The 22,056-nt window shown below is 36.5% G+C and overlaps 1 protein-coding gene across 2 annotated transcripts in view; it reads left to right on the top strand.

Annotated features, from left to right (window-relative positions):
- The window catches only part of GTF2H2 (general transcription factor IIH subunit 2), a 142,396-nt gene that overhangs the window by 24,531 nt on the left and 95,809 nt on the right, over positions 1-22,056 (top strand). For both annotated transcript variants that reach the window (XM_053701446.1, XM_053701445.1), the window contains exons 7-10: positions 12,156-12,210; positions 12,815-12,920; positions 14,477-14,567; positions 21,926-22,013. In XM_053701446.1, the coding sequence (XP_053557421.1) occupies positions 12,156-12,210; positions 12,815-12,920; positions 14,477-14,567; positions 21,926-22,013 (340 nt within the window). The remainder of the gene's footprint in view (positions 1-12,155; positions 12,211-12,814; positions 12,921-14,476; positions 14,568-21,925; positions 22,014-22,056) is intronic.

The following is a 22,056-nucleotide window of genomic DNA, read 5'->3' as shown; positions in this document are numbered from 1 at the left end:
AATTCATCTTGCCTATGTTGAGTCGGGTAAAATTCCGCCTCAAAGAATTACAGCTCATTCTACTAGGTCAGTTTCTACTTCCTGGGCGTTTAGGAATGAAGCTTCGGTTGACCAGATCTGCAAAGCAGCAACTTGGTCCTCTTTGCATACTTTTACTAAATTCTACCATTTTGATGTATTTTCTTCTTCTGAAGCAGTTTTTGGTAGAAAAGTTCTTCAGGCAGCGGTTTCAGTTTGAATCTTCTGCTTATGTTTTTTGTTAAACTTTATTTTGGGTGTGGATTATTTTCAGCAGGAATTGGCTGTCTTTATTTTATCCCTCCCTCTCTAGTGACTCTTGTGTGGAAAGATCCACATCTTGGGTAGTCATTATCCCATACGTCACTAGCTCATGGACTCTTGTTAATTACATGAAAGAAAACATAATTTATGTAAGAACTTACCTGATAAATTCATTTCTTTCATATTAACAAGAGTCCATGAGGCCCACCCTTTTTTGTGGTGGTTATGATTTTTTTGTATAAAGCACAATTATTCCAATTCCTTATTTTATATGCTTCGCACTTTTTTTCTTATCACCCCACTTCTTGGCTATTCGTTAAACTGATTTGTGGGTGTGGTGAGGGGTGTATTTATAGGCATTTTAAGGTTTGGGAAACTTTGCCCCTCCTGGTAGGAATGTATATCCCATACGTCACTAGCTCATGGACTCTTGTTAATATGAAAGAAATGAATTTATCAGGTAAGTTCTTACATAAATTATGTTTTTCAGCACCCTGTTTATATCATTTTCATCAATTTTTCTCCCCCCTTCCCTAACTCCCTCTCCACCCCCTCCCCCCTCTTATCCCATTTCCCTAAACCTAAACTTCATAACTGTATACAAAGAAAAACCTTTAACTTTAAACTTTTCCCGTCGAGCAGTGACAATGTTGTAGATTTCTTTAGAACGCTATATCTATATTTAAGAAAGTTCCTATTCTCTCCAATTTAATTGCCCTAAAAAAGCCTTATTGGTTACTTAGTGTTGATCTGTATGTACCTACATATTTCTGTTTATTTAAAATCCAGTGTATCCACATGTTTTGGAATCTCTCAGATGTCCCCTGTATCCATGCAGCTGATTCTAGCATATTATAAACATCTTCAATTTTGATCATTACCTCACCCCATTCTGGAGCCCCCACTTTCCATTTTCTAGCTATACATATTCTGGTTGCTGTACATATAATATTAACCCATCTATTAGTAATTGAGTTCATTGACTCCTGGGGGATATGTAGTAAGGCCTGTGAGGCTGATAATGTAAAGGAGTCGTCTAGAATCACCTTAAATAGTTGAGAAAGCTTGTCCCATGTAGGTTGTATCTTTGGACACTCCCACCACATGTGAAAATAGGTCCCTATCCCATTACATCCCCGATAACATAATCTACTACCCTGTGTGGTGTAATGTGAGGATTTCAGTGGTGTAAGGTACCATCTATATGAGGTTTTTATTGAGTTTTCGATAAGGTCTGCCCCTATTAAGCTTCTCCTCATTGAGGAGAAAATCTGGCTCAAATCTTCTCTATCATAGGTTATAGCTAAATCTTGTTCCCATTTGTCATAAATTACCAATTTTGCTGAACTATTTGCTTCTTGAATGGCTAAGTATAAGCGTGTAATCATTTTTTTATTTCTACCGGGTGTCATTATCATTTGTTCCAGAGCAGTTTTTGGGCAGGCTGGGATGCTGCCTAGTATATATGTATTTATAGCATGGGAAATTTGGAGATATAAAAACCAGTGCAATGTATTTGGGTGTATTTTATCTCTTAATTGTGTAAATGTCAACAACTTCCCATTGTCTAGGAAATCAGCTACCCTATAGAGGCCTTTATTTCCCCACTTATCTATTTGTTTTTGAAATTCTTTTGGGAGTAGTGTACTTAGAGGTATTATAATAGTGTGTGGCGAGAGTAATTTCATTGTATGTGTTAGTGACCTCCACATAAGCTTAGAATCTTCTGTAGTTTTTAGTATAATTATCCTCTGGTCTTTTGGATCTGAGGGTTTCCATAATATATCTCCCGGAGTGCTTAGTCTTCCAATATCTGCTTCAATACCTGGCCATGTCAACCCCTGGCAATCTTTACATAAAAGAGCATTTTGTGCCAGTCTGGCAGCATGATAATAATCTCTAAGATTAGGGACTCCTACACCTCCCAATAGCTTGTGTTGTTTTAAAATATGAGCAGCTATTCTAGCTGTTTTATGTCCTCTTATAAATTTAATAATTTCAGATTGTAGTTCTTCAAGCTCTTTTATTGGGATTTTAATAGGTAAAGCTCTAAATAGATATAACAGTCTTGGTAGGACATTCATTTTAATGGCCGATAATCTGCCATACCAAGAAAAGTTCCCTTTCTTCCATTTCAATATATCTCTTCTTATAGTTTTGTAAATTGGGATGTAGTTTGCTTTATACAATGTTTCTATGGTGTCTGTGATTTGTATGCCTAGATATTTTAGGGAATGATTAACCCATTTAAAATCAAAGTTCGCTTCTATCAACTTTTGTGTGTGTGTTGGTAATGATAGAGGGAGTGCTTCGCATTTATCCGAATTTATTTTGAAACCCGAAACATTGGAAAAATCTTCTAATAATTGGTACAACCTAGGGAGGGAAAGCATTGGTTTTGTAATTGTAAGCAAGATATCGTCTGCAAATAAAGTTAGTGTTTGTTCCCCTTTATTTAATTTAACCCCATGGATATCCTTAGAGTTGCGAATACAAGATGCCAAAGGTTCTATGCACAACGCAAATAAAAGTGGAGACAACGGACATCCCTGACGAGTTCCATTCAATATATTGATAGGTCGAGACTGATATCCCGCTGCCCTAATTGTTGCTACTGGATTTGTGTATATATTTTTGATTGCCCCCCTAAATTTACTACCGAATCCCATATATTCGAGAACTGCCATCATATATTGCCAATCTACTCTGTCAAACGCCTTCTCCGCATCCAATAAATGGATCTTTAAAGGGACAGTATAGTCAAAATTAAATTTTCATGATTCAGATAGGGCATGCAATTTTAAACAACTTTCCAATTTACTTTGTTCCCTTGGTGGGTTTTTTGAAAAGCTAAACCTAGCTAGGCTCAAACTGATTTGTAAACTGTTGAAAACCGCCTCTTAGCTCAGAGCATTTTGAATTTTTTTCACAGTTAGACAGTACCAGTTCATGTGTGTCATATAGATAACATTGTGCTCACTCCTGTGGAGTTATTTTTAGGAGTCTTCACTGATTGGCTAAACTGCATGTTTGTCAAAAATACTAAGGTAAAGGGCTGTCAGAAGATTCTTAGATGCAAGGTAATTATAGAGGTAAAAAGTGTATTAATGGAACAGTGTTGGTTATACAAAACTGGGGAATGGGTAATAAAGGGATTCTCTATCTTTTTAAATAATAACAATTCTGGTGTAGACTGTCCATTTAAAGCTGAGTAGTAAAATACTACATATGAGTAACACCAAAATACAAATAATAATTACAGAAATTTGCTGCCAAGTCTAATAAAGAGATTAAAAAGCTATCAACTATAATGCTATTATGAGAGAATATGAACTCCTTTCCTTAAAAAACCAATTCACAAAAAAAGTGCTAAAGGTAATGAGTCGTTTAAGAACTTAAAACAGCATACCGCAATTACCTGGTTGATAATGGGTCACCAGGTGGTGCTGCTGCAAACACAAGAAAAAGAAATAATAATAATGTAACGTAATGCATTACATAAATAATACACATTTGTTTCTGACAACACTTTTTTTTTATTTAAATGTTAGAGGTCTCAAATGTAAACACACACAAGTCCAAACATACTTAGATACTGTTGTAATCACAATAAAATGATCATCTGAAATGTTACTCACACAACTAATGAGTCAGCCAGGGATCTTCAAATAACAGTTAGTACGGTCTGCCCCTCCTTGTGAAGTAGTGAGGTTTAATAAACTTTTTCAAACACTGGGGCACTGAGCAGACACACGGGTGTATATAGCTGCAGTTCCATAGACTCACGTTTAGTGAGCTATACGGTCTACACAGTAGTGTAACGTGTTTGTATGGCCTGAGTGACTTTTAAGTAAACAGCTTGTAATCTCAAGATTTTCTATTACAATATCAAAGTGTTTACTGTCCCTTTTAAGCTTATACATGTAATTTTAAGAAACTTAAACCAAATATTTTTTTGAAGATCCTTGGATGTTTCATTCATGAAGCTCCGACTTGTGATTAACATTTTTCAGTGATCATTTTATTGTGATTGCAGGAGTTAAAAGTTTTACTCTATGAGGGTTGATTACAATATTTTAGTGTTTGGTTAACAATGTTTGTAAAACAGGAACGTACATTTTCATTTTCATTAACAAATTGATCACAATCTTTCACACTCAGCCAACATTGTTAACTCACACAAGATTTCTTCTTTATTTCCCCACACTGTCAGTAATGGATGCTTGATCACTGAAATACCAAATAGGTTAAAGGGATTAATGGAGTTATTGTGTTGTTTAGCAACTGGATAGAGTGGTGTTTAGCGTTACAGTGTTAAAGGGACAGTTCACCCAAAAATGTTCTCCCCTTTAAAAGCACAAAACCACCTACTTCATATACACAAACCTGAAAATATACTCTGCAGCTGGTATAACAAGTCATTGAAAATACTTTAATATGAAAACAATTTTACAGTGTACTCCCCCTTTAAACTAACTGAATGCCATTTGTATATGGGCATGTCTTATCAATGATGTTTTTAAAATAATATTAAAAGTATTTTTCTAACTAATTAAAGGGACAGTTAAGTCAACATTATACTTTCATAATTCATATAGTAGGGCATGCCATTTTAAACAACTTTCCAATGTACTTTTCTTTCATGTAAATGGCTGAGCTAGTGACGTATGGGATATACATTCCTACCAGGAGGGGGCAAAGTTTCCCAAACCTCAAAATGCCTATAAATACACCTCCCACCACACACATACTTTAGTTTAGTTTTACAATCTTTGCCTCCTATGGAGGTGGTGAAGTAAGTTTGTGCTTGTTTTTTATGATTTCTTCTATGATAAGCACTTCTAAGCATTCTGAAGCCCAATTCTTACCTGGGGTTTAGTCTTTTTTTCCCCCAATTTGACTTGCTTTTTACTTTAAATTCGTGGGCAAATCTAGGCTCGCAAGGGCGCAAAATGCTGTTATTTATTGCGTCATATTTGGAGCAAATTTTTTTTGCCGCAAATTTGCGTCTATAGTGTTGCAAGTTTCGTCATTTCCTGCATCTTTGACGTTTGGCGCAAAGTCGCGCTTGTTATGACGCGAGTTGCGTCATTTCCGGATGCTGTTTGGCACCAAAAAAGTTTTCACTTTGCTTTGTGCGTCATACTTGGCACCAAAATATTTTTTTTGTTTTATTACCCCACTTCCTTTATGCTCCCTGCTATCTTTACATTCTAGAGGGCTATGCTGTTTGCTTTTTTGCTTATTTAGCATATACATTTTATTCCCATTCCTGAAACTGCTATATGAGGAAATTGGATATTTTTGTTTTAATGTTATTTTTTTCTTTTACATTTTGCAAGCTGTCTCAGTTTGATCCTGTCTCAGAAGCTACTGTAGGAACCATGCTGCCTGAACACAGTTCTACCTAAGCTAAGTGTATCTGGTGTAAGCAAGCTATTTTATGTAACAGTTTTCACGATAAGCTTTTGCATGCCGATAATGTTTCTATTTGTACTAGTACAGCACCTGTTGTTCCCTCAACATCTAATGTACATGATATACCTGTTGATATGAAAAATTATATTGCTGATGCAATACAGAAGGCTATGTCTGCTATTCCACCTTCTAATAAACGTAAAAGATCTTTTAAAACTTCTTATAAAACTGATGAAATTTGTGATCACCGACATACTGAAATATCCTCCTCTGAAGAGGATCTCTCTGCTTCAGAAGATCCTACTTCAGACATTTAAATTGATAAATCTTCTTATCTTTTTAAGACTGAATATATTCAGTCTTTGTTTAAAGAAGTTTTGGTTACTTTGGGTATTGAGGAGTCTGATCCTCTTGATAACAAAACCAGTAAACGTTTAAATTCTGTTCTTAAACCTTCTGTGATTACTCCTGAGGTTTTTCCTGTTCCAGATGCGGTTTCTGATGTGATTTCTAAAGAATGGTCTACGCCTGGTGCTTCTTTTAATCCTCCTTCTAGGTTTAAGAAGTTATATCCTTTACCAGTGGCTAATTTGGAGTTTTGGGAAAAAGTCCCTAAGGTTGATGGGGCTATTTCTACTCTTGCCAAACGTAGTACTATTCCTATGGAAGATAGTACTTCTTTTAAGGATCCTTTAGATAGGAAGATTGAATCTTATCTAAGGATAGCTTATTTACATTCTGGCTATATTCTCAGGCCTGCCATTTCTATGGATGATGTTGCGGCTGCATCAACTTTTTGGTTGGATAGCTTAGGCACATCAGGAAACCGATCCTGATTTGTCTAGCATTGATCGTTTGCTTAAACATGCTAATCATTTTATCTGTGATGCTATTTTTGATATCATCAAGATTAATGTTAAATCTATGTCTCTAGCTATTCTGGCTAGAAGAACTTTATGGCTTAAATCATGGAATGCTGATATGGTATCTAAATCTAGATTACTATTTCTATCTTTCCTGGGTAATAATTTATTTGGTTCTCAGTTGGACTCTATTGTTTCCACTATCACTGGGGGTAAGGGAATTTTTTTGCCCCAAGATAAAAAGTCTAAGGGTAAATCTAAAGCTTCTAATCAGTTTTGTTCCTTTCGTTAGAATAGAGAACCGAAAACCTCTCCTTCCCCTAAGGACTCTGGCTCCAATAGGAAGCCATCTTCAAGTTGGAATAAATCCAAGCCTTATAAGAAATCAAAGCCAGCCCCCAAGACTGCATGAAGATGCGGCCCTCAATCCAGTTTATTTGGTAGGGGTCAGATTGAAATTATTTCAAAACATTTGGGCAGATTCTGTTCAGAATCAGTGGATTCAGAGCATTGTTTCTCAAGGGTATTGAATAGGTTTCAGAGTAAGACCTCCTGTGAGAAGATTCTTTCTCTCTCACGTTCCAGCAAATCCTGTGAAAGTTCAGGCTTTTCTGAAGTGTGTTTCAGATCTGGAGCTTTCAGGGGTGATTATACCAGTTCCACTTAAGGAACAGGGTCTGGGTTTTTATTCAAATCTAGTTCTGGATCTGATGTTTTTGAATCATTTTGTAAGGGTCCCAACTTTCAAGATGGTGACTATAAGGACTATTCTGCCTTTTTTTCAGCAAGGTCATTACATGTCCACAATAGACTTACAGGACGCTTATCTTCACATTCCGATTCATCCAGATCACTATCGGTTTCTGAGATTCTCTTTTCTAGACAAGCATTATCAATTTGTCGCTCTTCCTTTTGGCCTAGCGACAGCTCCAAGAATCTTTTTGAAGGTTCTCGGTGCCCTTCTATCTGTAATCAGAGAGCAGGGTATTGCAGTGTTTCCTTATTTGGATGATATCTTGGTACTGGCTCGATCTTTTCATTTAGCAGAATCTTAGACAAATCAACTAGTCTTGTTTCTTCAAAGACATGGTTGGAGGATCAATTTACCAAAGAGTTTCTTGATTCCTCAGACAAGGGTCACCTTTTTAGGTTTCCAGATAGATTCAGTGTCCATGACTCTGTCTTTAACAGATGAGACGAATGAAATTGGTTTCCGCCTGTCGAAACCTTCAGTCTCGATCATTCCCTTCAGTGGCTATATGCATGGAAGTTTTAGGTCTCGTGACTGCAGCATTGGACGCGATCCCCTTTGCTCGTTTTCATATGAGACCTCTGCAGCGTTGCATGCTGAATCAGTGGTGCAGGGATTATACTTGGATATCACAATTGATATACTTAAATCCCAACATTCATTGGATTATTCAAGGGGCCTCTCTTGTTCGTCTTCCTGGACTGTGATCTCAGCAGATGCAAGTCTCACAGATTGGGGAGCAGTCTGGGGGTCTCTGACAGCACAAGGGGTTTGGAAACCTCAAGAGGCGAGGTTACCAATCAATATTTTAGAACTCTGTGCTATCTTCAGAGCTCTTCAGGTTTGGCCTCTATTAATAAAATAACTTTTCATTCGCTTTCAGACAGACAATATCACAGCTGTGGCAAATGTCAATCATCAGGGAGGGACTTGCAGACCTTTAACAATGAAAGAAGTATCACGGATACTTTCTTGGGCGGAATCCAACTCTTGTCTAATTTCTGTGATTCATGTCCCAGGTGTAGACAATTGGGAAGCGGATTATCTCTGCCGTAACACTTTGCATCCGGCGGGAGTTTGTTCAGATAGTACAGATGTGGCGTCTGCCAGAAATAGAGCTGATGGCTTCCCATCTAAACAGGAAACTATTTCTCCTCCATGGAGTCTTAATTTGGTTTTGAAGGTTTTGCAGGCTCCTCCTTTTGAGCCTATGCATTCTTTGGTTATTAAATTACTTTCTTGGAAATTATTGTTCCTTTTGGCTATCTCTTCTACTCTGAATTATCTGCTCTCTCTTGTGAGTCTCCTTTTCTGATTTTCCATCAGGATAAAACTGTTTTGCAGACTTTGTTTAATTCCCTAAGGTTTTGAATTCTAAAAACATTAGGGGAAGTTGTTCCTTCCTTGTGTCCGAATCCTAAGAATTTGCTTGAAAGATCGTTACACTCTTTGGATGCGGTAAGGGCTTTGAAATACTATGTTGAGGCTACTAAGGATTTCAGGAAAACTTCTAGTCTATTTGTTGTCTTTTCGGGTTCTAGGAAAGGTCAGAAAGCCTCTGCCATTTCTTTGGCATCTTGGTTAAAGCTTTTGATTCACAAGGCTTATTTGGAGGTGGGACAGTCTCCGCCTCAGAGAATTACAGCTCATTATACTAGATCAGTTGCCAATTCTTGGGCTTTTAAGAATGAAGCTTCAGTTGATCAGATTTGCAAAGCAGCAACTTGGTCTTCTTTGCATACATTTACTAAATTTTACAATTTTGATGTATTGCTTCTTCAGAAGCAGTCTTTGGTAGAAAAGTTCTTCAGGCAGCTGTCTCAGTTTGATTCTTCTGTTTATAAGAACTTATTTTGTGGATTTTATTTCTCAGTGGAAATAGCTGTTTTTATTTTATCCCTCCGAAGGCCCTGTCCATAATTAGACCATCCTCCAACTCGCTTCCGGGTTAAACCCCCCTCCCCTATTATTAACCTAAAAGTATCCGAGTATTTTTGGACCTACCCGGATACATAAAGAGCGGTTTCTCTCGTAATATAACTGCAGTTAATCCAATAACTATTCTGAAATAATATTATGAAGTTAATCCAATAATTGTATTATTCAGAGCTATTATTATAAGCATAAACTTACATATACAGTATAGACATTCGGTCAAACGTCATTGGATCTCTTTGTCACTGTCATTGTTTTAGTTGGCAAATTGTTCTTATAATTCGAAGCATTTCACTAAAGTTGTGACAGCGTTAGATCATCTATGTATAGAGGTTTCATTATTGATGATGGAAGAAATTCATAAAGCCATGAGTATCCGAGAACTGTATTATATACAGATATGTTTAAAAGTTGGATAATGACATCAGATCTATGCAATTTGTCTGTTCTTATGACCATGTGTCTCTTACATTGATGTTAACATTTGTTAGACTTACCCAAAGTACATTTCCTTTAAGAAAACATTGTTTTCTAATTTCCATAAGCAGAAAGTGGCCGCAACATATCTCATCTTCTAAAACTGGATTTTAACAGTTCTCACACTGTAAATCATGAAACTGCTAAGTGACGAGGTTTTGGAGATACAGACCATGATTTAAAGAGCCCACTGTACAGACCCCAGTTTCAAAAACCTCTGGTAGAGACTGTGATTTCCAAACCTCGCTCTCACTGTACAGAACGGTGTTTCTCTTTGCTGCATTTCTATAATTGTAAGAAAATTCTGTTTTTAAACAAACAAGACTGAATGGCAAATACTAAACACCCGATCACAAAGCTATTGCCGAAAGAAACCTGTACCTAAAGAATACAGTACTTTGCAATCCGAAAAATGAGAGTGCAATAAAAACAAAGATATTAAGAGAGTGATTGCTTAATACCATTTCTTAATGTTGCAGTCGTCATAGCCATTTTCTTGTGTTCCCTGCAGATCTTGTTAGCTGTACAAGATATTACATATCTTTCTGTTAAATATATATTCATATGTAAATGTTTGTCCTGCCCACTCCTGAATATAGGTTTATTGAATCAAGACCATATATTCATATATACTAAATGGTGTCTGTGGCAGTTTCAGAGCTTATTGCACATGCTCAAGATAAAATAATTAGTCCAAATCATCTTGGTATTCACGCAAACATGCCAAAAAGTCCAGTTTTGAAATCTCTCAACACTCTTTGTGTTGAATTTGATGTATCCATTTATTTTCTGAAATAAAGCGCAAAACATTTGGTCAGGAGGATTGTGATTACCAAAGCCATTGCTCTGTATGCATTGTATGGCTGATTATTAAAGGGACAGTATACACTCATTTTCATATAACTGCATGTAATAGACACTACTATAAAGAATAAGATGCACAGATACTGATATAACAATCCAGTATAAAACTGTTTAAAAACTTACTTAGAAGCTGCCAGTTTGGCTCTGTTGAAAAGGCAGGTGGAAAGCCCACTGCAAGTGGGAAATAAGACACTCCCCCCCTCCCCCTTCTTTTGCATATGAAAAGACCCTTTACACAAACAGGAGCAAGCCTGGAGTAGGTAGCTGACGGTATTCACATAAAACTTTGGGGCTTGGTTAGGAGTCTGAAAATCAGAGCAATGTTATTTAAAAATAAGCAAAACTATACATCTAGCCCATAAAGTTTTTTTAAAATAAATCATCTACAAAACATTTATGCAAAGAAAAAATGAGTGTATAATGTCCCTTTAAGCTATCTGCTCGGATCCGGTCTAACCTTTTATTAGTATGAATATATTATCTCTTGGATTGTTATCACTCAGAACTTGAAAAAAACACAGATCACTTGTTGGAAAACACAGGTAAATGGTATCAGGAGGATAGGAATCAACCTCTATCTTGGGACTATTGTGTTTACATTTGAAGTTCAAGACTTGTCATATTTAAAGGGATAGGAAAGTCAAAATTAAACTTGCATGATTCAGATAGAGCATGCCATTTTAAGACACTTTTAAATTGACTTCTATTTTCAAATGTGCTTTGTTCTATTAGTATCCCTTGTTAAAAAATGAATATGCACATCATACACTAGTGGGAACTGCTGCTAATTGGTGACTGCACACATTTGTCTCTTGTGATTGGCTAAATAGATATTTTCAGCTTCCTGTCAGTAGTGCAATGCTGTCTCTTCAGCAATGGATAACAAGAGAATGAAGAACATTTGATATAGAATTAAATTGGAAAGTTGTTTAAAATTGTATGTTCTACTTGAATCATAATTGTTTTTGGGGATTTACTATCCCTTTAATAGGAACTAGAATCCATCAACTAAATTGTGATTATATATTTTGGTAAAATATCTTTTCTATTTTATTTTATCACTTGATGTTTTTTGGGTAGATATAGGGACACTTTATATATAATTAATCATTTGCAAAAATAATAAAATTGTTACTGATTTAACTCTCTACTAAGAGCTGTTTGCAGTGCTTATTATGTCACATTCCATGTCCATTTACACAGCGACTTCTTCAGTTACCATATATGGGGAAGGGGGACACACAATCAAAAGTAGAGAAGCCGCAATCATTTCTAATGACAAATACCTACTATTTATTTATAGTCTAATGATCACAATTAGGGGCCAGATCCAGTTAACCCTTTCTTTAGTCATATATGCCTTTAAGCACATTTATACATATAGCAACATTTTGAATGGTATTTGGTTATTCTGAAGATAGGAAATATGTGTAGTCTAGCCAAGTCATTTCACACTTCAGTTTGATGAACCCCCATAGACGTGCCATATATAACCTATTAGTGTATTTATAATAACAGATGTTTGTAAAGAGGAATGACTAATTATAGTCTTTTTTTCATTTTAGACTGGCCTGATTGTTACAAGAAATAAACGTGCTGAAAAGTTAACAGAGCTTGCTGGTATGGACATTGTTACAGTTATTTTTTAAGTGCTATTAATTGTATTATAGTTGTATAATTTGCACAATAAATTAAAACTACATATAAAAAAAACCTTATATAACATCTTGGTTGAAATGCTTTTTTTGCTAAAGAATAAAGAGAAAGTAAAATTTGTTTATTTCACTATGTTACATGAAAGAGAGAGAAAAAAAAGAAAGAAATTTCTTTGGTGATTTCTTTTTTCATGCTTTGGGAACTATCACTATCCACCAGTACACCAGTGTGAGTTATCCATATTAGGTCCGTAGGGATAAGTTGTGTACTAGCATTTATTTCTTGTTCTTTTCAAAGTCTGTTTAAATAGATGCAAAACACCCTGTAATTACAGACTTTTTTGTAGTATTTCAATAAATTAACATACCATCTAGAGTGAAAACTTTGACTGCATTACACCTTGCTTACTGCAAATGTTTTCCAATGGCAAAACTTTCTCCACCACCTGACTTATTTTATGGCGGTCAAAAATGAGTAAAATAAATAAGAAACCAGTCAAGTCTTTTTGTAGTATTTTAAAAGATCAGAGATGACTGATGTATGACATTCTTCTTTATTATTTCCGTAGGCAACCCCAGACAACATACTGCTGCACTGAAGAAATCTGTAGACATGGCATGCAACGGTGAACCATCTCTCTTTAACTCTCTAAACCTAGCTCTGCAAACTCTTAAGTAAGTATTTGTGGCACAGTCATGGTTGCTTCAATGTTATTTCAGATATTTATTTAAGAGTGTAAGATTTTGGTTTCTCTTTCCAAAATAATTATATTAAAGGGAGATTAAACTAAAATAGCTAAACTATGTTTGCATATATACATAGTGCATAGGAAAGAGTATAATATAAGGTAACATTTGTTAACCACTTCATACCCGGGGCAGGTGTTCATACTGGATCATGGGGGACTGCCTACAATACTAGGCAAGCCTCCTAGTCTGATTACCATTTAAACAAAAGGAGGAGGGTGCAGGACGCCAAAAAAGGTGGATGTTCCGTATCGTCCTAACAGCGTTTTAAAACCCAGCGATGTTTGGACGGCATGGAACGTCCTAACGGCGTTAAGCTGTTTAAACAGATTTTGAAAATAACAGCAAGTGTGTGTTTATGCACAGCTGATCCCTAGGGTTACATACATTTATTTACTGGGTAATAAGCACAAGCCCCACACCGTCCTTGGTGTGCATTTGACATGCTCCCTTTGCATAAAAACAAAGAACAAAAGACTGTGAGACCTTGTTGTATAGCAGGGCTGCAATATAATAGAACAACTTGAGTTTGACGTGATATAATTATAAACTGTTTAAAAAGTCTTTTTAATGTCCATTATAAAAGGTGCACAGAAGTTGCGTTTTATTTCACGATAATAACAGTTTAAATGTGTTTGTTTTTATATACAGAGTATGATTGTTATTATTCTTGCTCATTGACTTTAATGAATTGATGAAACAACAACATTTTTTTCCCACAGAGGCCCCCGTACTTGAAATGCAAAACTCTAAATACTTTTTGTTTCTGGAGATCTTAAATGCTCAATACATATTAAATGCTTTAGGTGTTTTTTTAAGGTTCCTCTGTCAAATAAATTAGTGCTGCGGAATCTGTTGGCGCTCTACAAATAACCAATAATAATAATAATAATAATAACTTCCATGTTTGCTCACTTAAAGGGACAAGTCTACTCAAGAATTTTTATTGTTTAAAAAGATAGATAATCCCTTTTATTACCCATTCCCCAGTTTTGCATAACCAACACGGTTATATTAATATATGTTTTACTTCTGTGACTAACTTGTATGTAAGTCTCTGCAGACTGCCCCCTTATTTCAGTACTTTTGACAGACTTGCAATTTATCTAATCAGTGCTGACTTATAAATAACTCCACAGGAGTGAGCACAATATTATCTATGTGGTACACATGAACTAACGCTGTCTAGCTGTGAAAAACTGTAAAAGTGCACTGAGATAATTTCTAAGCCCTTGAAGGCCGCCTCTTAACATATGAGCCTACCTAGGTTTAGGTTTCAACAAGGAATACCAACAAAGCAAATTTTATGATAAAAGTAAATTGGAATGTTGTTTAAAACTGCATGCCCTATCTGAATCATAAAAAATGTTTTAATTTTGACTAGACTGTCCCTTTTAAAGATTTCACATAGTATTATTATAATAATTATTGTTGATGATGATAATAATATTATGTTTTAAAACTGAGTGTTAATTCTCCTGCAGACACATGCCAGGACACACAAGTCGTGAAATTTTGGTGATCTTTAGCAGCCTGACAACTTGTGATCCATCTAACATTTATGATATGATAAAGGTACTGTGCTATTCAGCTAAACTAGAATTGAAAATACTTTTATGCTGGACATTGTTATACTGAACAAATTGTTATTAAAATCTATTAACACTGAATCACAAGATTCTGTCAGAGCTAGTAAATACATTATTTGGGGGGGAAAAAGTAAGAAAATGACCATATAGCTAATTTTTATAGTAAATGTATCTTACTATAATTGCTACTCTGTTTTATTCACAAAACGTTGTCGTACAAATCAACTAAAACAAATCTTAATTTAGAAATAGTGATGCAGTCTAGATCCCTGCTACGCTGCATAGACGTAACATGAAGGTAGAATTATTTAGTGGGCTTGGTAGCTTGGCCTTCTCACTCATACCTGGCAAGACACCCTAACAAAGTGGTTACAGGACTTCTCTAATTTGGACCTAAGTTTAAAGGGATATAAACTCTGAATTTAAATGCACAAGTTGAATTTTCTTTCATCCATGAGCTAGTGACGTATGGGATATACAATCCTACCAGGAGAGGCAAAGTTTCCCAAACCTCAAAATGTCTATAAATACACCCCTCACCACACCCACAATTCAGTTTTACAAACTTTGCCTCCCTATGGAGGTGGTGAAGTAAGTTTGTGCTTGATTTTCTTCTGTGATATGCGCTTCTCAGCATTTTGAAGCCCGATTCCTCTCAGAGTACAGTGAATGTCAGAGGGATGTGAAGGGAGTATCACCTATTGAATTCTATGTTTTTCCTTGCGGGAAATCTTTTCATAGGTTCTCTGTTATTGGTCTTAGGAATTCATATCCTACCTCCCTTTTTCAGATCGACGATATACTCTCATATTCCATTACCTTTACTGATAACTGTTTCAGTACTGGTTTGGCTATCTGCTATATGTGGATGGGTGTCTTTCGGTAGTATGTTTTTATTACTTAAGACACTCTCAGCTATGGTTTGGCACTTTTATGTATTAATGTAAAGTTCTAAATATATGTATTGTACTTATATGTGCCATGAGTCAGGTTTATGTATATTTCCTTTTGCAGACTATCTGTTTCAAAATTGGGAAAAACATATTTAGGAAGTTATTTTTTCTTACCTGGGGTATAGTCTTTTCTTCGAAATTTGACTGTTTTCATTAAATTTTCGTGGGCGAAATTAAGCTTGCTTGGCCGCAAAATGCTGATATTTATTGCCTCATTCTTGGTACGTTCGGTGACGCAAATTCGTCATTTCCGGTGTCTTAGTTGACGCCACGTTTCCTTGCACAAGGTTGCGTCTGCCATCACGCGAGTTGCGTCATTTCCGGATGTTGTTAGCGCCAAACAATTTCATTTTGCATTATGCGTCATACTTGGCGCCAAATAATTTATTTATTTAATCCTCACTTCCTATATGTCCCTTGCCTTTTTCTATGCTCAGAGGGCTATGCTGTTTGCATATTTTTCCCTTTCCTGAAACTGCCATATAAAGAAATTGATAATTTTGCTTTATATGTTGTTTTTTTCTCTTACATTTGCAAGATATCTCAATCGGATCCTGTCTCAGAAACCACTGTTGGATTCCTGCTGCCTGAATCCAACAGGACGTGTATCTGTTGTAAGTTAGCGGAGATGATATCTCCAGCTGTGGTATGTAATAGTTGTCATGATAAGCTTTTACATGCAGAGAATGTATCCACCAGTACTAGTACAATGCCTGTTGTTCCTTCAACATCTAATGTACATGATATCCCTGTGAATATAAAAGATTTTATTGCTGATGCGATTCAAAAGGCTTTGTCTGCTATTCCGCCTTCTAATAAACGTAAAAAGGTCTTTTAAAACTTCTCATAAAGTTGATGAAATTTCAAATGACCAACAACATACTGAATTATCCTCCTCTGATGAGGATCTATCTGATTCAGAAGATCCTATCTCAGATATTGACCCTGACAAATCTTCTTATCTCTTTAAGATGGAGTATATTTGTTCTTTGTTAAGAGGTGTTGATTACTTTGGATATTGAGGAAACTAGTCCTTTTGATACTAAAACTAGTAAACTGTTAAATTCTGTTTATAAACCTCTTGTGGTTACTCCAGAGGTTTTTCCAGTTCCTGATGCTATTTCTGATATGATTTCAAAAGAATGGAATAGGCCTGGTACTTCTTTTATTCCTTCTTCAAGGTTTAAAAAATTGTATCCTTTGCCAGCAGTTAGATTGGAGTTTTGGGAAAAAATCCCCAAAGTTGATGGGGGCTATTTCTACTCTTGCCAAACGTACTTCTATCCCTATGGAAGATAGTACTTCCTTTAAGGACCCTTTAGATAGGAAACTTGAATCTTATCTAAGGGAAGCTTATTTATATTCTGGCTATCTTCTCAGGCCTGCCATTTCTATGGCTGATGTTGCAGCTGCATCAACTTTTTGGTTGGAAACCTTAGTGCAACAGGAAACAGACCCTGATTTGTGTAGCATTGTTAGCTTGCTTCAACATGCTAATCCTTTTATCTGTGATGCCTTTTTTAATATCATCAACGTTGATGTTAGATCTATGTCTTTAGCTATTTTAGCTAGAAGAGCTTTGTGGCTCAAATATTGGAATGCTGACATGGTATCTAGATTACTATCTCTTTCTTTCCAAGGTAACAATTTCTTTGGTTCTCAGCTGGATTCGATTATTTCAACTGTCACTGGGGGGAAGGAAGTTTTTTTTACCTCACGGTAAGAGATCTAAGGGTAAATCTAAAGCTTCTAATCGTTTTCGTTCTTTTCCACAGAAGGAACAAAAAGCCAATCCTTCCCCCAAAGAATCTGGTTCCAATTGGAAACCTTCAAGTTGGAATAAATCCAAGCCGTTTAAGAAACCAAAACCAGCCCCCAAGTCTACATGAAGGTGCGGCCCTCATTCCAGCTCAGCTGGTGGGGGGAAGATAAAAAAAATTCCAAGCCATTTGGGCAGATTCTGTCCAAAATCAATGGATTCATAGTATTGTCTCTCAAGGGTATTGAATAGGATTCAGAGTAAGACTTTCTGTGAGAAGATTTTTTCTTTCACACGTCCCAGCAAATCCAGTGAAGGCTCAGGCTTTTCTGAAGTGTGTTTCAGATTTAGAGCTTTCAGGGGTAATCATACCAGTTCCGTTTCAGGAACAGGGTCTGGGGTTTTATTCAAATCTGTTCATTGTCCCAAAGAAAGAAAATTTATTCAGGCCAGTTCTGGGTCTGAAAATATTGAATAGTTTTGTAAGAGGGCCAACTTTCAAGAAGGTGACTATAAGGACTATTCTGCCTTTTGTTCAGCAAGGTATTATATGTCCACGATAGACTTACAGGGTGCATATCTTCATATTCAGATTCATCCAGACCACTATCGGTTTCTGAGATTCTCTTTTCTAGACAAGCTTTAACAATTTGTCGCTCTTCCATTTGGCCTAGCAACAGCTCCAAGGATTTTTTCAAAGGTTCTCGGTGCCCTACTCTCTGTAATCAGAGAACAGGGTATTGCAGTGTTTCCTTATTTGGACGATATCTTGGTACTAGCTCAGTCTTTACATTCTGCTGAATCTCACACGAATCAACTAGTGTTGTTTCTTCAAAGACATGGTTGGAGGATCAATTTACCAAAGAGTTCCTTGATTCCTCAGACAAGGGTCACCTTTTTAGGTTTCCAGATAGATTCAGTGTCCATGACTCTGTCTTTAACAGACAAGAGACAAATTAAATTGGTTTCAGCTTGTCGGAACCTTCAGTCTCAATCATTCCCTTCAGTAGCTATGTGCAAGGAAGTTTTAGGTCTCATGACTGCAGCATCGGATGCGATCCCCTTTGCTCGTTTTCATATGAGACCTCTCCAGCTTTGTATGCTGAATCAATGGTGCAGGGATTATACAAAGATATCACAATTAATATCCTTAAATCCCAATGTTCGACTCTCTCTGACTTGGTGGTTAGATCACCATCGTATAGTTCAAGGGGCCTCTTTTGTTCGTCCAATCTGGACTGTGATCACAACAGATGCAAGTATTTCAGGTTGGGGAGCTGTTTGGGGATCTCTGACAGCACAAGGGGTTTGGAAATCTCAAGAGGCGAGGTTACCAATCAATATTTTTGAACTCCATGCTATTTTCAGGACTCTTCAGGTTTGGCCTCTGTTGAAGAGAGAACCGTTCATTTGTTTTCAGACAGACAGTATCACAACTGTGGCATATGTCAATTACCAGGGTGGGACTCACAGTCCCCTAGCTATGAAAGAAGTATCTTGGATACTTTCTTGGGCAGAATCCAGCTCTTGTCTAATTTCTGCGGTACATATCCCAGGTGTAGACAACTGGGAACTGGATTATCTCAGCCGTCAGACTTTACATCCAGGGGAGTTGTCGCTCCATCCAGATGTGTTTTTTCAGATTGTTCAGATGTGGGGTCTTCCAGAAATAGATCTGATGGTTTCACATCTAAACAAGAAACTTCCCAGGTACCTGTCCAGGTCCAGGGATCCTCATGCGGAGTCGGTGGATGCATTAGCAGTTCCTTGGTTTTACCAACCTGCTTATATCTTCCCGCCTTTAGTTCTTCTTCCAAGAGTGATCTTCAAGATCATCATGGAACGATCGTTTGTGTTTCTGGTAGCACCAGCATGGCCCACAGGTTCTGGTATGCGGATCTTGTCAGGATGTCCAGTTGCCAACCTTGGCCACTTCCTTTAAGACCAGACCTTCTGTCTCAAGGGCTGTTTTTCCATCAGGATCTCAATTCATTAAATTTGATGGTATGGAAATTGAACGATTAGTGCTTAGTCATAGAGGTTTCTCTGACTCAGTGATTGATACTATGTTACAGGCTCGTAAATATGTCTCTAGGAAGATTTATTATCGAGTTTGGAAGACTTATATTTCATGGTGTTCTTCTCATAAATTCTCCTGGCATTCTTTTAGAATTACTAGAATTTTACAGTTTCTTCAGGATGGTTTGGATAAAAGTTTGTCTGCAATTTCCTTGAAGGGACTTCTGTTCTTTCTGTTTTATTTCACAGAAATATTGCTAAACTTCCTGATATTCACTGTTTTGTACAGGCTTTGGTTCCGTATCAAGCCTGTCATTAAATCAATCTCTCCTCCTTGGAGTCTTATTTTGGTTTTGAAGGCTTTACAGGCTCCTCCTTTTGAGCCTATGCATTCTTTGGACATTAAACTACTTTCTTGGAAAGTGTTGTTCCTTTTGGCCATCTCTTCTGCTAGAAGATTTTCTGAATTATCTGCTCTTTCTTGTGAGTCTCCTTTTCTGATTTTCCATCAGGATAAGGCAGTTTTGCGGACTTCATTTAAATTTCTACCTAAGGTTGTGAATTCTAACAACATTAATAGGGAAATTGTTGTTCCCTCTTTGTGTCCTAATCCTAAGAATTCTTTGGAGAGATCCTTACATTCTCTGGATGTTGTAAGAGCTTTGAAATATGTTGAAGCTACTAAAGATTTCAGTAGGCTTCTAGTCTATTTGATGTCTTTTCTGGTTCTAGGAAAGGTCAGAAAGCTTCTGCCATTTCCTCGACATCTTGGTTAAAGCTTTTGATTCATCAGGCTTATTTGGAGTCGGGTCAGGCCCCACCCCAGAGATTCACAGCTCATTCTACTAGATCAGTCTCCACTTTGTGGGCTTTTAAGAATGAAGCTTCAGTTGATCAGATTTGCAAAGCTGCAACTTGGTCTTCTTTGCATACATTTAGTAAATTCTACCGTTTTGATGTGTTTGCTTCTTCAGAAGCAGTTTTTGGTAGAAAAGTTCTTCAGGCAGCTGTTTCAGTTTGATTCTTCTGCTTTTGTTTTAAGTTTTTTTCTTTTCAATTATGAGAAAAACCTATTTTTTGGGTTGTGGATTTCATTTTTTCAGCGGAAAATATTATTTTTTATCCCTCCCTCTCTAGTGAGTCTTCTGTGGAGTTCCACATCTTGGGTATTACTATCCCATACGTCACTAGCTCATGGACTCTTACCAAGTACATGAAAGAAAACCTAATTTATGTAAGAACGTACCTCCATACGTCACTAGCTCATGGACTCTTACCAAGTACATGAAAGAAAACCTAATTTATGTAAGAACGTACCTGATTAATTAATTTCTTTATATTGGCAAGAGTCCATGAGGCCCACCTTTTTATGGTGGTTATGCTTTTTTGTTTAATCCACAATTTTTTTCAGTTCCTTTTTTTGATGCTTTTTACTCCCTTCTATATCACCCCACTACTTGGCTATTCGTTATACTGAATTGTGGGTGTGGTGAGGGGTGTATTTATAGGCATTTTGAGTTTTGGGAAACTTTGCCCCTCCTGGTAGGATTGTATATCCCATACATCACTAGCTCATGGACTCTTGCCAATATGAAAGAAATGAATTTATCAGGTAAGTTCTTACATAAATTATGTTATGTGATCAGTATATTTGCAAAAATTGGTTATAGTAAAAACTTATCACTGTGTTAGTAAAATCTTTTACTGTGCTTAGGGCATATGTGTATATATGGTCTCTGCGCACTAATTCAAACACCACTCCTGATCAGAAAGCATATGCTGGATTGTGTTTGTAATCATTGCTGTCAAATTCATACCACTACCAAATCTCCTGAGGGGCACAATTTTGAGTGTCCCTTCATAAGCATTTTAAAAACCCTGATTAAAAAGGGATTATATAACCTTCCTACTTATACCACCATAAATGTAAAATTCATACATTTTCCCAGGTTGTTTGATGATACCTACACTTCTGCTCAATTTTGTAATATTAGCCTTTTTTTCAGACTGAATTTTCTTTTGTGTTTCGTTCTTGTTTATAAACAAATAACGAACTGGTGCAGTCTTCTTCAAATGTAACGTTAAACCAAACAAACAAATAACATAAAGGTTAAATAAGTGAAACTTTCTGTTTCTTAAAGGGATACTAAACCCGTTTTTTCTTTCTTTCATGATTCAGATAGAGCATGCAATTGTAAGCAACTTTCTAATTTACTCCTATTATCAATTTTTCTTTGTTCTCTTGCTATCCCTATTTGAAAAGCAAGAATGTAAGCTATGGAGCTGGACCATTTTTGGTTAGGCAGCCTGGATAGCGCTTGCTTATTGGTGGCTTCATTTAGACACCAATCAGGAAGTGCATCCCAGGTGCTGAACCATGTTAGATTTTGGAAGTCTTGAGTCTGAACTTCCAAATCTTCTTTGGAATTGGAGAGCCAGAGCCCACAATGTTGAGAGATTACAGGAAAAAAGAGAAAAATTATTAAACACATTCCAAATATTTTATAGTTAAAAAAATTACTTAAGTCATATGTGATATTGTGTGAGTGGTAATATGACTTTTTGGGTAACTATTTGTAAATGATTCAGTATGTGACATTTTGTTTTTGACAGAGTTTGAAGGCCAGCAAAATTAGAGTATCTGTCATAGGTCTGTCTGCTGAAGTTCGTGTTTGCACTGTACTCACCCGTGAGACTGGTGGTAAGTGCTCATTTTTATGAATTTTTTAAAATGCTGAAGTTAC

Source organism: Bombina bombina, chromosome 2 (genome assembly GCF_027579735.1).
Source record: "Bombina bombina isolate aBomBom1 chromosome 2, aBomBom1.pri, whole genome shotgun sequence".
In the NCBI taxonomy this organism is placed as follows: domain Eukaryota; kingdom Metazoa; phylum Chordata; class Amphibia; order Anura; family Bombinatoridae; genus Bombina; species Bombina bombina.
Note: the sequence above shows the minus strand (reverse complement) of the source record. Positions and strands in the feature narration are given on the sequence as shown.